The sequence below is a fragment of the Chelonoidis abingdonii genome, chromosome 18, assembly GCF_003597395.2.
Source record: "Chelonoidis abingdonii isolate Lonesome George chromosome 18, CheloAbing_2.0, whole genome shotgun sequence".
Taxonomy (NCBI): Eukaryota; Metazoa; Chordata; order Testudines; family Testudinidae; genus Chelonoidis; species Chelonoidis abingdonii.
The window spans coordinates 2666251-2680267 of NC_133786.1; the positions used below are offsets into that span (position 1 = coordinate 2666251).

The 14017-nt window shown below is 50.3% G+C and overlaps 1 protein-coding gene across 1 annotated transcript in view; it reads left to right on the top strand.

Moving 5' to 3' along the window:
• The window catches only part of ROBO4 (roundabout guidance receptor 4), a 381615-nt gene that overhangs the window by 26640 nt on the left and 340958 nt on the right, over positions 1 to 14017 (top strand). The window contains exons 2-4 of the mRNA XM_075073581.1: positions 6135 to 6458; positions 10829 to 10986; positions 11651 to 11771. Coding sequence (XP_074929682.1) covers positions 6135 to 6458; positions 10829 to 10986; positions 11651 to 11771 — 603 coding nt within the window. The remainder of the gene's footprint in view (positions 1 to 6134; positions 6459 to 10828; positions 10987 to 11650; positions 11772 to 14017) is intronic.

The following is a 14017-nucleotide window of genomic DNA, read 5'->3' on the forward strand; positions in this document are numbered from 1 at the left end:
CCGTAACCTGGTCTTAGACACCTTATATGACCCCCTTTACATAAGATTTGGTGCCACTACAGAACCTTGGTTGCAACCCATGTTCTATATGGTCCCAGTTTATATCAATAACGTCACACCCAGGCCCCCAGAATCCTCTGGGCAGCCCTGAGTGGCAGTGCACGTGGGTTTGTTCCCACCCACTGTGAATGCTTTTCAACCTCCCCATTCTGCGGAAAATCAAAACCTCTTTAAAGGAACTAGCAAAAACCTGCTCAACTTTAGGGGTGGGGCTATGACCATGGATGTGAACAGCACCATCTATTGGCTAAACACCCTCATCCACTGAACTCACATCGCATACTGCTACTCACCGGAGAGCCCATGCCTTGGGACGCAGGGCTGCCCTCCAGCTGCCCAGCCGGCAGTTGGGGAGATGAGATGCTTCTTGTCCAGAGGCAGAGAGGAGGCCAGCAGCAATGGGCAAAGCACAGCTGTTCCCCTCCAGCTTCAGCCCCCTCCCAAACCAGCGCCTCTCTGGACTACGCTACAACAAAGCCGCACCTGGATCTGTGAGAGAGGGGGCAAAGACTACAGAGCAGTTGGAAGGCAGGAACAGTGCTGGCTTCCCCCAGGGTGAGAGCTGCAACCCCAGGGGAGGTGACCCACTGTTCAACATCACCATGTCCTACTGCCATCCCCCAGCACCTACACTGGATTCACCCTCTGGTGTCAGCCCAGCCAGGGCAGGGTTATAGCGAGACTAGGGGCCTGGCCTCACTGCCTATGAGGTCGTGTCTGAACAGCACCGGGGCAGCTGGTCTCCCAGCTGGTGTGACTCAGCATTGGGGCCAGCGAGCTGCTGGCAGCCCAGGAACTGGTGTGTATGACTTGCATGGCTGTAGCTGTGGGTCTAGTGCTAATGAGAGCGGAGACAGAAGCTTTGCTGCCTGGGTCCTCCATGCAAAGGGAAACCAGCCAGAGGGAAGCTGGGGAGGTGTTAGAGATAGCCACAGATGGCACTGTCAGGTGGGGACTTTCCATGCTAATGGTGGGTTTTAACTCCCACCCAGGACTTGCTCCAACACCATTCTCAGCTGTATCAGCAGCAGTCATCTTGGTCAGCCATACACAACCCCAGTGCCCCCAGCCACCATTCAGGCACAGAATCATAGAATCATAGAATATTAGTGTTGGAAGAGACCTCAGGAGGTCATCTACTCCAATCCCCTGCTCAAAGCAGGACCAGTCCCTGACTAAATCATCCCAGCCAGGGCTTTGTCAAGCCTGACCTTAAAAACCTCTAAGGAAGGAGATTCCACCACCTCCCTAGGGAACCCGTTCCAGTGCTTCACCACCCTCCTAGTGAAAAAGTTTTTCCTAATATCCAACCTAAACCTCCCGCACTGCAATTTGAGACCATTACTCCTTGTTCTGTCATCTGGTACCACTGAGAACAGTCTAGATCCATCCTCTTTGAAATCCCCCTTCAAGTAGTTGAAAGCAGCTATCAAATCGTAAGAACATAAAAACAGCCATACTGGGTCAGACCAAAGGTCCATCAAGCCCACTATCCTGTCCTCTGACAGTGGGCAATGGCAGGTGCCCCAAAGGGAATGAACAGACAGGTTATCATCAAGTGATCCATGCCCTGTCACCCAATCCCAGCTTCTGGCAGACAGAGGCTAGGGATACCATTCCTGCCCATCCTGGCTAATAGCCATTGATGGACCTATCTTCCATGAATCTATCTAGCTCCCTTTTGAACCCTGTTAAAATATTGGCCTTCACAACATGCTCTGTCAAGGAGATCCAGAGGTTGACAGTGCGTTGCATGAAAAAATACTTTCTTGTGTTTGTTTTAAACCTGCTATCTATCAATTTTGTTTGGTGGCCCCTTGTTCTTGTATCATGAGAAGGAGTAAATAACACTTCCTTATTTATTTCTCTATACCACTCATGATTTTATAGACCTTTATCATATCCCTCCTTAGTCGCCTCTTTTCCAAGCTGAAAAGTCCCAGTCTTATTAATCTCTCCACATACAGACGCTGTTCTATACCCATAATCATTTTTGATGCCCTTTTCTGAACCTTTTCCAATTCCAATATATCTTTTTTGAGATGGGGCGACCACATCCGCACACGGTATTCAAGGTGTGGGTGTACCATGGATTTATAGAGAAGCAATAGATATTTTCTGTCTTATTATCTATCCCGTTCTTGATGACTTCCAACATTCTGTTCATTTTTTTGACTGTCGCTGCATATTGAGTGGATGATTTCAGAGAACTATTCACAATGACTCCAAGATCTCTTTCTTGCATCGCCCAGTTTTGTGAGATCCTTTTGTAGCTCTTCACAGTCTGCCTGGAACTTAATTGTCTTGAGTAGTTTTGTATCATCTGCAAATTTTGCCATCTCACTGTTTACCCCTTTTTCCAGATCATTTATGAATATGTTAAATAGGACTGGTTCCAGAACAGACCCCTGGGGGACACCACTATTTACCTCTCTCCATGAAAACTGACCATTTATTCCTACCCTTTGTTTCCTATCTTTTAACCAGTTACCAATCCATGAGAGCACCTTTCCTCTTAACCCATGACTGCTTATTTATTGTCTAAGGCTTTCTGAAAATCTAAATACACTATATCCACTGTATCTCCTTTGTCCGCATGCGTGTTGACCCCCTCAAAGAATTCTAGTAAATTGATGAGACATGATTTCCCTTTACTTAAAACCATGTTGACTATTTCCCAACAAATTATGTTCATCTATGTGTCTGACAGTTTTTTGTTCTTTACAATAATTTCAACCAGTTTGCCTGGTACTGAAGTGAGGCTTACTGGCCTGTAGTTGCTGGAGTCACCTCTGGAGCCCTTTTTAAAAATTGGCACCACATTAGCTATTCTCCAGTCATTTGGTACAAAAGCTGATTTAAATGATAGGTTACAGATGACAGTTAGTAGCCCTGCAATTTCACATTTAAGTTCCTTCAGAACTCTTAGGTGAATACCATCAGGTCCTGGAGACTTATTACTGTTTAGTTTATCAATTTGTTCCAAAACCACCTCTAATGACACCTCAATTTGGGACAGTTCCTCAGATCTGTCATCCAAAAAGAATGGCTCAGGTTTGGGAATCTCCCTCACATCCTCAACAGTGAAGACCGAGGCAAAGAATTCATTTAGTTTCTCCACAATGGCCTTATCATCTTTGAGTGCTCCTTTAGCACCTCGATCGTCCAGTGGCCCCACTGGTTGTTTAGCAGGTTTAGCAGGCTTCCTGCTTCTGATGTATTTACACTTCATTTGCCAGAATTTATGCTTTTTTCTATTTTCCTCATTAGGATTTATCTTCCACTTTTTAAAGGATGCCTTTTTTCCTTTCACTGCTTCTTCTACTTTGTTGTTTAACCATGGTGGCTCTTTTTTTGATTCTCTTCCTATGTTTTTTAAATTGGGGTATACATTTAAGTTGAGCCTCTATTATGGTGTCTTTCAAAAGTTTCCACGCAGCTTGCAGGGATTTCACTTTTGGCGCTGTACCATTTAATTTCTGTTTCACTAACCTCGTCATTTTTGTGTAGTTCCCTTGTCTGAAATTAAATGCTCTTGTGTTGGGCCACTGTGGAGTTTTCCATGCCAAAGGGATGTTAAATTTAATTATATTATGGTCACTATTACTAAGTAATCCAGCTATATTCACCTCTTGGACCTGATCCTGCTCTCCACTTAGGACTAAATCAAGAATTGCCTCTCCTCCTGTGGGTTCCAGGACTAGCTGCTCCAAGAAGCAGTCATTTAAGGTATCAAGAAATTTTATCTCAGCATCCTGTCCTGAGGAGACATGTACCCAGTCAATATGGGGATAGTTGAAATCCCCCATCATTATCATTGACTTTTTTTTTTTATTTTTTTTATTTCTGATCTCCCTGGTCAGGTGGTCTGTAATATAGCCCTACTGCTATATTCTTATTTTTCAAGCATGGAATTACTATCCGTAGAGATTTTATAGTACAATTTAGTTCATTTAAGATTTTTACTTCATTTGATTCTACGCTTTCTTTCACATATAGTGCCACTCTCCCACCAGCTGTTCGGTCCTTCTGATATGTTTTGTTCCCTGAATTCCCACTCATTCTTCTCTTCTCTAGACTAAACAATCCCAGTTCCCTCAGCCGCTTCTTATAAGTCATGTGCTCCAGCCCCCTAATCATTTTTGTTGACATTTGCTGGACTCTTTCCAATTTTTCCACATCCTTCTTGTAGTGTGGGGCCCAAAACTGGACATGGTACTCCAGATGAGGTCTCACCAATGCTGAATAGAGGGGAATGATCACATCCCTCGATCTGCTGGCAATGCCCCTACTTATACAGCCCAAAATGCCATTAGCCTTCTTGGCAACAAGGACACACTGTTGACTCATATCCAGCTTCTCATCCACTGTAACCCCTAGGTCCTTTTCTGCAGAACTGCTGCCTAGCTGCTCGGTCTCTAGTCTGTGGCAGTGCATGGGATTCTTCCATCCTAAGTGCAGGACCCTGCACTTGTCCTTGATGAACATGATCAGATTTCTTTTGGCCCAGTCCTCTAATTTGTCTAGGTCCCTCTGTATCCTATCCTTACCCCCCAGCATATCCACCATTCCTCCCAGTTTAGTGTCATCTGCAAACTTGCTGAGGGTGCAAGATCATTAATGAAGATATTAAACAAAACTGGTCCCAAGACTGACCCTTGGGGCACTTCACTTGATACCAGCTACCAACTAGACATGGAGCCATTGATCACTAGCCATTGAGCCCAACGATCTAGCCAGTTTTCTGTCCACCTTATAGTCCATTCATCCAGCCCATACTACTTTAACTTGCTGGCAAGAATACTGTGGGAGACCATATCAAAAGCTTTGCTAAAGTCAAGGAATAACACGTCCACTGCTTTCCTCTCATCCACAGAGACAGTTGTCTCATCACAGAAGGCAATTAGGTTAGTCAGGCATGACTTGCCTTTGGTGAATTCATGCTGACTGTTCCTGATCACTTTCCTCTCCTCAAAGTGCTTCAAAATGGATTCCTTGAGGACCTGTTCCATGATTTTTTCAGGGACTGAGGTGAGGCTGACTAGTCTGGCATCTTCTTCTCCTGGAGCTTGTGGCTGAGCCCACTGTGCAGCATGGTGGGCTCACAGGACCAAGAGCTCAGGCTGCTTCTTGGGCTTGTTCCCCCATCCAGAGCACCAGCTCTCCGATTGTCTTAGATTACTGTGTCCAGTTTTTGTTCAACATCTTTATTATGATCTGGATGGTGGGATTAATTGCACCCTCAGCAAGTGAAGTGGCAATGCCCAGCATCAGATGGGGTTTCCTGCGCTTTACTTAGCTTGGAAATTCTTTGGGATAGGGACTGTCTTTTTGTTCTGTTTCTACATCCCCTAGCATGATGGTGCTCAGGCCCATGGTTGGGGCTCCTAGGTCCATAGGTGCCAGCCCCATGGTTGGTCTGGGGCTGGAGCATCCAGAGAAAAAAAATAGTGGGTGCTCAGCACCCACCAGCCCCCTGCCCATCAGCTCTTTGGTGGGCTCACCTATCAGCTCTTCGGCAGTGGGCGCGGGAAGAGGCAGAGCGAGGGTGGGGCCTTAGAGGAAGGGCCAGAATGGAGGCAGGACCTTGGAGTGGAGCAGGGGTGGAACGCCCACCCGGAAAGAAGAATGTCAGCGCCTATGCCTAGGTCTGTGGCAATGCAAATGATAATACTGTTAATAATTAATATCCTGCTTCTGCAGGACTGAAGGGGCCTGGGGGTAAGATGGTGGGAATTTCTTTCCTCCAAGGGCTCACCTGGAAATGACAGTTTGTCACCAGAGATTAGCTCAGGCAGCAGCCATCTTCCATAGAAATGCTGGATCTGGGTTGGGGGAGGGTTGGGGGATGTTTGGTTGCTGGGATCTCAGAGTCTAAACCCAGCTGAGCCACTCAGTCTAGCCCCTGGAAACACCTCAAAGAGCGGCTTTAGAATGGGTGTAAGAGAATGACTGGCCAGGGCTTCCCACTGGTGATACTGAGGCTGTCATGTGATGTGGGGTGGCAGTGTGATGGGGGAGAGTGCAGCAAAAGAGAAGTTGGATGATGTCATGTTCTGCCATTTTATCCCTAGGGTCAAAGTCCCATTCTGAGGAGTTCCCGCCCTACATCATTGATCACCCAACAGACTTGGTGGTACGTTGGGACCAGCCTGCCACCCTGAATTGCCGCGTGGCAGGGAGCCCGGCACCCACTATTGCGTGGTACCGTAATGGGGAGTATGTGGAAACGAGCAAAGACAACGTTTATTCCCAACGCACCCTTCTGCCGGATGGGTCGCTCTTCTTCCTCCGCCTCAACCAGCGGAAGGGCCAGTCCGACGAAGGGGTGTACACCTGCGTAGCCACAAACCACCTGGGCACTGCCAGCAGCAAGAATGCGTCCCTCTACATTGCCGGTAAGGCGTTAGGAGCTGCTCACTGGATTGAGTGCCTGGAAATGGCTGTGCTTACTGGGCAGCTGAGAGATTTGACTTTGCTTTCAGCGCTTTGCTGAGCCTGCTAACAATAACCACAGCTTTCCCCCAGTTCTTTGATTTAACCAAACAAATGAGCTGAGGAACAAACAATATTAACCCATGATGCATCAGTGAAAGAGGATAAATAATGCCAGCAGCAATTTCCCATGTCCTGCTCAGGGGTAGCCACAGGGGGCCTAATCTGAATGGCACTGAGCACCCTCAACTTCTACTGAAGCAGGGTTGGGCCCATCAAGCGTTTTCCACATAAGAAATGAAGCAAAAGCTGGAAATTGAGAGTTCTGGGTTGTAGGTAGCTCTAATGCAGCCTCTTAGCCCCTGCTCAGGCTGAGTCGCACAGATACGTTGAGAGGTCCCCATGTCACCGCTATGAGACACCAGGAGCAGCCTCCTGCGTGCCAGCTCCCTAAAGCATGGCTTCCAAGTATGGCCTTGCACTGGGCTTTGGTTGGAGAAGAGGAATGTATCGACTGGAGGGTACTTCTCTTTGGTCTGTGCTTGGATGGGAAGGCAAACGAGCCAATTTCCTACAGTATCTGGAGCTCTGGGCCAGGCACTGCCATCTGGTACGTTGTCTCTCTGTCCAGAACCTGAGTAAAACTCAGGGAGATGCTCATTGCAACTAGACTGGGAAGAATGTGATGAAACTCCACAGGCAACTCTCCTTCTATTTATAAGGTAACTTTCCAAGGCCTTCCTGCCATGGGGATGATGGTTATTCACTCAGTGCCCGCAGAGTGGGAGATGCTTTGCAGATTAGTAGGAAGTAGAGCGGAGTGACTAATGAATTTTTTGGTCTAGGGGCTGTCATGGCTGATTCCACACTCTGGCACTTTGAGTGCAGAAGGATTCTAAAAATTAATACTGGCCACTCCAGGCTTGTATTAAACTCTCAATTTTGGGACTTGTTGGGACCTCAGATGGGAAGATGCTGCCACTACCCAAGTGCAAAAAAAAACCCCTTTGGATCCAGGAAGACGCACTTGGGAATTTCTCACTGTGGGGTACCCTCAAGCCTTTTCACCCCCACCCCACTTCCAGGGAAGAGCTGAGAAAGAAAACAAAGGAAATCAGCTATCCAGGGAGCTCGCTAACCACCAGCCTCGTGCCAAGGAGGGTGACGACTTGTCCGCCGGCTGGTTTGTGAAGCCGGTCACTGGCTTTTCACAAATGCCTGAAAACCAAAGCGATCCTGTCTGGGTTGAAAGCTATCGAAAGGTTCCCCCCCACACACACATTATCGAAATGGTCCAGCTTCCTCAGGTCAGTAGAAACGATTCGATGAGCTCAATGCCAGTCCAGGAATGGTATCAGTCAGCCTGAAGCTAGTTTGTGGTGAATAAACAATCCCTCTGAAAGGGTCAAGGGATTTCCAGCCCCAATTCAGTCACATCGAAAATGTAGCTAGCTGGGGGCCCCATCTTCCTGGGCCTGCGGGACAGGGTGCTGTGTCTGCCTGCAGCAGCGGGTGACCTCTCTTCCATCTCACACCCACAGTCAGGGATTTGCTGAAACCCTGTGGCAGGGCTGATTCCCCACTCTGGCACTTGGAGTGCAGAAGGTGGGGGCACTTTTACCCCCAAATTTAAAAAGCTCTAGCCCTCCCATTGGCTCTTCCTGCCCGCTCCCTTCCTTTTACCTATGTGGTTTTTGGGTTTTTTTAACCCTTTACAGGTGAAGCAGGTAGAGAACAGCTACTAACAGGGATTTTATAGCTACTGGCCAGCTGGGTGTCCATAAAAGGAAGCTCTCCACTCCCTTCATTTATTACATCCTGTGCCCCCCTGGCTCCAATTCCAACCCTGTCATGTGTTGAAGATCAGCCGGCTCCAGGCTTCTTGCAATGGGGTAAAGTGAGCCTGGAGGACAGTCCCTGCTCTGGGCCAGAAGAGCTGCACATGCTTACTGCTCCCCTGCCATGCTCACTGCATGTGTGCTGCTTGCACCCCCCTGTAAGGGGGCTGTCTGCATTTTTGGCAGTTGGAGCTCTGGACTGTCACAGCCAGTCCCTCCTCTGCCCCCCGCCCCCACACACCCGCTATTTCCTCTTCCAAGCGTTGCTCAGCACAATAACCCACATTTCATTAGAGATGCAATGCAATCCCTTCTGCTGGGCAGGTCCAGAGCCTTTCTAATTAACATTTTGTTACCGATCAGGCTCCATTAAGTCCAACAGCTCAGACCAGGGCCTTGTCCTGGTGTCGGCGGGTTATAAATATTCATATGGGCAAAACTGGTTTGGGAGATGCTTTTATTAGCAACACTAATGAAACCCTAGGTAAAGTCCTTGCTTGTTGTATGACGTGTTGGCCTGATGAGGCGCCATCCACTTTCTCCTCCTCGGCAGGCACAGGCATGAGAGGAGATCTCAGAGCCCTTGCTGGAGGTGGGGCTGGTGTGGCTAAGCCAACACTGCCAGAACTTGCAGGGGAGCCAGGGGCCATAACCATATGGATGTAGTTTGGGGAGGCAACACTATCCCTTCTGCTCCCCAAACTATGCCCATGTTAAAAAGTGGGGTGCATGGCCCCCTGAACCCCCCTGGTTCCAGTGCTGGTGGCTCCCCACTTCTACAAAGGCTCTGATGCCCTTGGCTAAGGCTGCATGGTCCTGCATGGATGAGGGGATCTGAACCAGGCTTCCAGAGGGTCCCTGGGTCTCATGGCCTGAGCCGGTCACTTTGGAACATAGGAGCTGCCAGATGGGATCAAACCAGGCTGCCTGGTGGACCTTGTGTGGGAAAAGGAGAGTCGAATTCAGATGGGGACTCAGCGCTCCCCTTGTTTATTTGTGGTGAGCAACAGAGCCCCTGAAATGCCCTGCAGCTTAGCCAGGCACTGCCAGACTCTGAGCCCGGAACAAAAATCCAGCCTTAGGAAAAGAGAAGGAAGGGGAAGCTCGTCTTTTACTCCTTCTGTTCACGGGAGGGCGCCATGGATCTACCCAGCCTCACCCAAACGGGCCTGTGTGGAAGATCTGATTGCGTATCAGTGCTGATGGCTACACCGGCCCCTCCTTGCAGATGTTCGGCACAGGGTCTGCACTGCCCAAGGCTCTGTTGTAAAGCTGTTGTAAAGAAAAAGAATTTGTCGCCCAGAACATATGTGATCAAGACTAACAGTGGAGAGTTCAACAGAAACCATTGACATCTACGATTTGTTCCGCTGAAAGAACAATCAACCACAGAGCAAACTCTACAGCTCGCAGATGCAAGACAAGAAAAGGAAGACTCAAGGGTTCTAGATGGACCATAGCCAGCTGTTGTAACTACTGGACAGCCAGATGACCACGTAGTTACGGGTTTGGGTCATGTAATTAGAAAACCAGTGTGATTCAGAGGGCTGATCTACACTAGGGGAGGGGATCCATCTAAGATACGCAACTTCAGCTACGTGAATAGCGTAGCTGAAGTCGAAGTATCTTAGATCGAGTTACCTACCGTCCTCAAGGTGCGGGATTGATGTCCGCGCCTCCCCCTGTTGACTCTGCTACCACTGTTCTCGTTAGTGGAGTGCCGGAGTCGACAGGAGCACGTTTGTGGATCTATATATGGCGTCTAGATGAGATGCAATATATCGATCCCCAAGAAATCGATTGCTACCTGCCAATACAGCCAGTAGTGAAGACGTACCCAGAGACACTTAACAGACTGATTGGCACTGATCATGTGTTTAGTGTAAACGGTAGGAATGTAGAATTCAGAGGAGGGGATGGACTAGCATGCTAAACTGTATTATACTGTTCAGCCACATAATGACGCTGTGTGTAACATACCTTATTTCAGCTCCCCTGAGCCATGGGTGGTGGGGGAGTATCAGAAGGCCTGATGCTGAACACTGTTGGGGGGCTCACTCAACAGGAAGCTCCGTAGCCTGTCCATACTTGGTACAGGACTGGGACAGCAGGAGCTCAGAGAAGAGCAGGAGGCTAGAGGGTGCCTAGCGTGGCTATGGGGCAGCTGGCTGAATAGACATGATGGACAGGGCTACATTCCATTCACTGCTCTGCTGTCTGCTTCGTGGATTTTCAGCCAGATGCTCACAAAACTCTGGGCAAATCCTAGCAAGGAGCAGAAGCCATCCCAGGTGGGCGAGGGCACCCATCAGCCTGGATCCAAGGAAGAGTCTGTGTGCTCCTCCCCCATAGGCCCTGCCCACTGGCAGGAGCAGGTGGATGTCCCAAAATTGATGCCGGGGAATTGCTGGGCCAGATTCTGCCTCTCAGGCTGGGGCAGCAGGAGGGCTGGAGGCCTTGCCCTGTGGTTTGGCTTATATTTGGTCTCCTTGCAGCGCTGCGGGAAGATTTCCGGCTGCAGCCCAGCGACCTGCTGGTGACAGTAGGGGAGCAGGTGCTGTTAGAGTGTGTGCCTCCAAGGGGGCATCCTGAGCCCACCATCTCCTGGAAGAAGGACGGGGTCTCCATAAGCCAGAAGGCTGGCCATTACGAGGTAAGCTCGGTCCTCTCCCCGCTCCTCACACACTACCCTGCCCTGGCTTTTCCCACCTGCAGCATTGTGCAGGGGGCATGGTTGCATGCTAGAGCACCGAGCCTCATGGTGTTTGCTGCCTGCAGACAGGTGGAGCTGCCTCAGCCCCCAGCATCCAGTCCCAGGATTCGAACAGAGCCGCTTAGGCCCCTGGCCCTGGGGCTAGGAGGGAGCCGTCTTGGCCCCCATCTTCCTGTCCCAGAGTTCAAACAGAGCCACTTTGGCCCCCTCTTCCGAGAGTTGGGACGGTGCTACCTCCGCCCAGTGTGCGTAGTCAGGCCTGTCACTCTCTAGCCCAAATATGTGCTCTCTCACTCTCTCTCTTTCAGCCGTCAGTCTGTTGTACTGGACTTGGTGGGGTGCTGCCATTCCTGCTGCTGGCCCAGTACGTGGGGGCACAAGCTAAGCTTCCCCCAGATGCCGAGTTTCTGCACTGGGGCTGGCTCTGGCTGGGGCAACACATGGGCCTAGGGTGACCAGATGTCCCGATTTTATGGGACAGTCCTGATTTTGGGGGGCTTTGTCTTATATAGGTGCCTATTACACACACACCCATCCTGATTTTTCACACTTGCTGTCTGGTCACCTTACGTGGGCCCCTGACTCCCTCTCTCCCTCCTTGCAGGTCTCCAGCGGGAAGCTCCTGATGGTGCATGCCCAGAGGAGTGATGCGGGGCTGTATATGTGTGTGGCTTCCAACCAGGCAGGCCAACGAGAGAGCAAAGCTGCCTTGGTGTCTGTCCTGGGTGAGGAGACAGTCCCTTGCCCACTGGGCCTGGCGCTCAGCTTATATCCAAGCAGTTGTCATGGCATCACAGACCCACAGCTCTGGGACAGTCCCTGAGAGGACGTCTTCAGTGTGTCAGCCCCTTTGGGTCACTGTATCACTGGGGCATGTCCCTTGGCTTCCCAACCTCCTGGGACCAAACCTCAGAGCCTTCAGCCCCCCAGCTTCACTCCATGAGCTCCCTGCAGCCAGTCTATCTGAGAAGGACTTGCACACCCAAAGGAAGCAATGCACCCCCAGCTTCCTGACTCAAGTGATTCCCAGCCAGTATGACAGCAGGAACAGAGTGCTGGATGTCCTTAGTTAACACAGTAAATGGGAAGTTACAGCAAAGTTCAGCTGAGTCAGTGCAGAGTCCAGAACCCCTCTGAGGCTCTGTAGTCCAGTCCAGAAGCCCAGCAGCCCACACTTAACAACCCCACCTTCTCAGTCCTTTGTCCTTGTTCCCAGGCAAACACAGTCATCTGCCTTCCCCTTAGCCTTTTGTTCTCCAGCTGGTCACACCTGACTGGCTTCCTAAGGAGGTTGGGCCATCCATGGCAGTTAGTTGCGAGGTGCCAAATGTCCAGGGAATTTGAGTGGTCACTGTCTTCAGGGATTCCCCCTGGGCCCAGGCCCCAGACAGCCAGGGTCAGTCTCACCTGGATCTCTGCAAAGAGTAAACAACCTTTCCTCCCCACCTAGTTAACCATGCAGCACATAGGGGAAACTGAGGCACACACAGTATTAATGCAAAACATTATGAAAAATCCCCACTTTGTCACACATGAGGTGCCAGAAAACTGGCCAGGTGACATTTCTGATCAATGAGACCACCAATAGGACCCACATGGCCTGTGCCCAGGATGCCCAGTGCGGTCACCATCTGAGGGGCATTAATAGGCTGGCATCCATGAGAGGGGCTGGTTCTCCTAGACCATAACAGCAGCTCCCCCTCGCAGGGCGGCAGGAGGTTTGATGATAGCACCCAAGGAATCCTGCTCCCCACGGCGAGGAGACCAGTTCAGGCTGGCTGGGATTCCGGTGACGCTCCCTGGAGCTTGTGAAGCCAAGCGCCTAGGAGTGCTGCTGGCTGCAGGGAATCCCTGGCTATACTGGCTCCCTGCATGGAAAGAGATGTCCCCCTTGAGAGAACTAGCCAGGTGATCCCTGGAGCTGCTCTGCCATAATGGCCAGGATGTGCTGGGAGAGCCACAGCAGGCGGCCCTGAGGCCTCCTTTACCTGGAATGTCCCCATCCTTTGGGAGCCCTTCTTGGGGGCAGCCTGGCCCCTCTGAATGCACGGGTCTCTCCCTGGGATCTTGCTCCATTTGCAGCGTCACTCCATGGCTCCTGGTTTGGAGCCTGCACCCCGAGTCCTGGAGAATATCAGAGGCTTCCAAAAACAGTCCCTGGGTCTGATTCAAGCTTCAGCACTCTTGTGACAACCACATCGAACTGCAAGCCAGTGCATGGTTTAGAGACTCACTGGACTGGCTTCTCTCCCACGTTGCTTTCTCTGGAGACAAATCCCTGCCTTAGCTACAAATTTCCAGGAAATGACTCCGTTTGAACTCCAACCTCTCCAGGCTTTTGGAGTTGCTGTGTCACTTCCTCCCAGTTCAGCCACATGGGAAACCATTTCCAAGCTTGCAAACAGCAGTGTGGACAGGGCTTGAACCAAACCAGCCTCTCCCAGTGCCCGTGCACACACACACCTTCTGCCTTGGCAACGGGCAATCGAATGGGAGAGAAATGATTGAAATGGGAAAGGCCTGCATTCTGGCACACCGTAATTGACAGGCTGCGTTTTAAACTATGAACCCCATTTTAAAGGACGTTTCCTCCCTCGGTGAACTTAAAACGATAAGGCCAAAGCTTATCACATACAGTAGTAACACAAACTCCCCCATGGGTCACCAGCAGGGACTGACCCCAGCTTAGGAGCTACAGCAGTAATTGCCAAGTGCCCTGTGGACCTGCTGCTAGAGGGGGGCTTGACACACACTATCTCAGTGGGTTACACAACTATTGTTAGACAGCAATAGAACAGTGGAGCTCAGGATCCTGGCTCTGAGAGGGGCATGTGAGGTAGTGGTTAGAGGTAGGCTCCCAGGGGTACATAGATTTGGCACATTCAGTATGGAGAGCAGTGTGGCTGAGGTTGGGGTTGTCATGTTAGAGATGTGGGTTCTGTGGACAGTGGGTGCTGGCATCATATCAGGG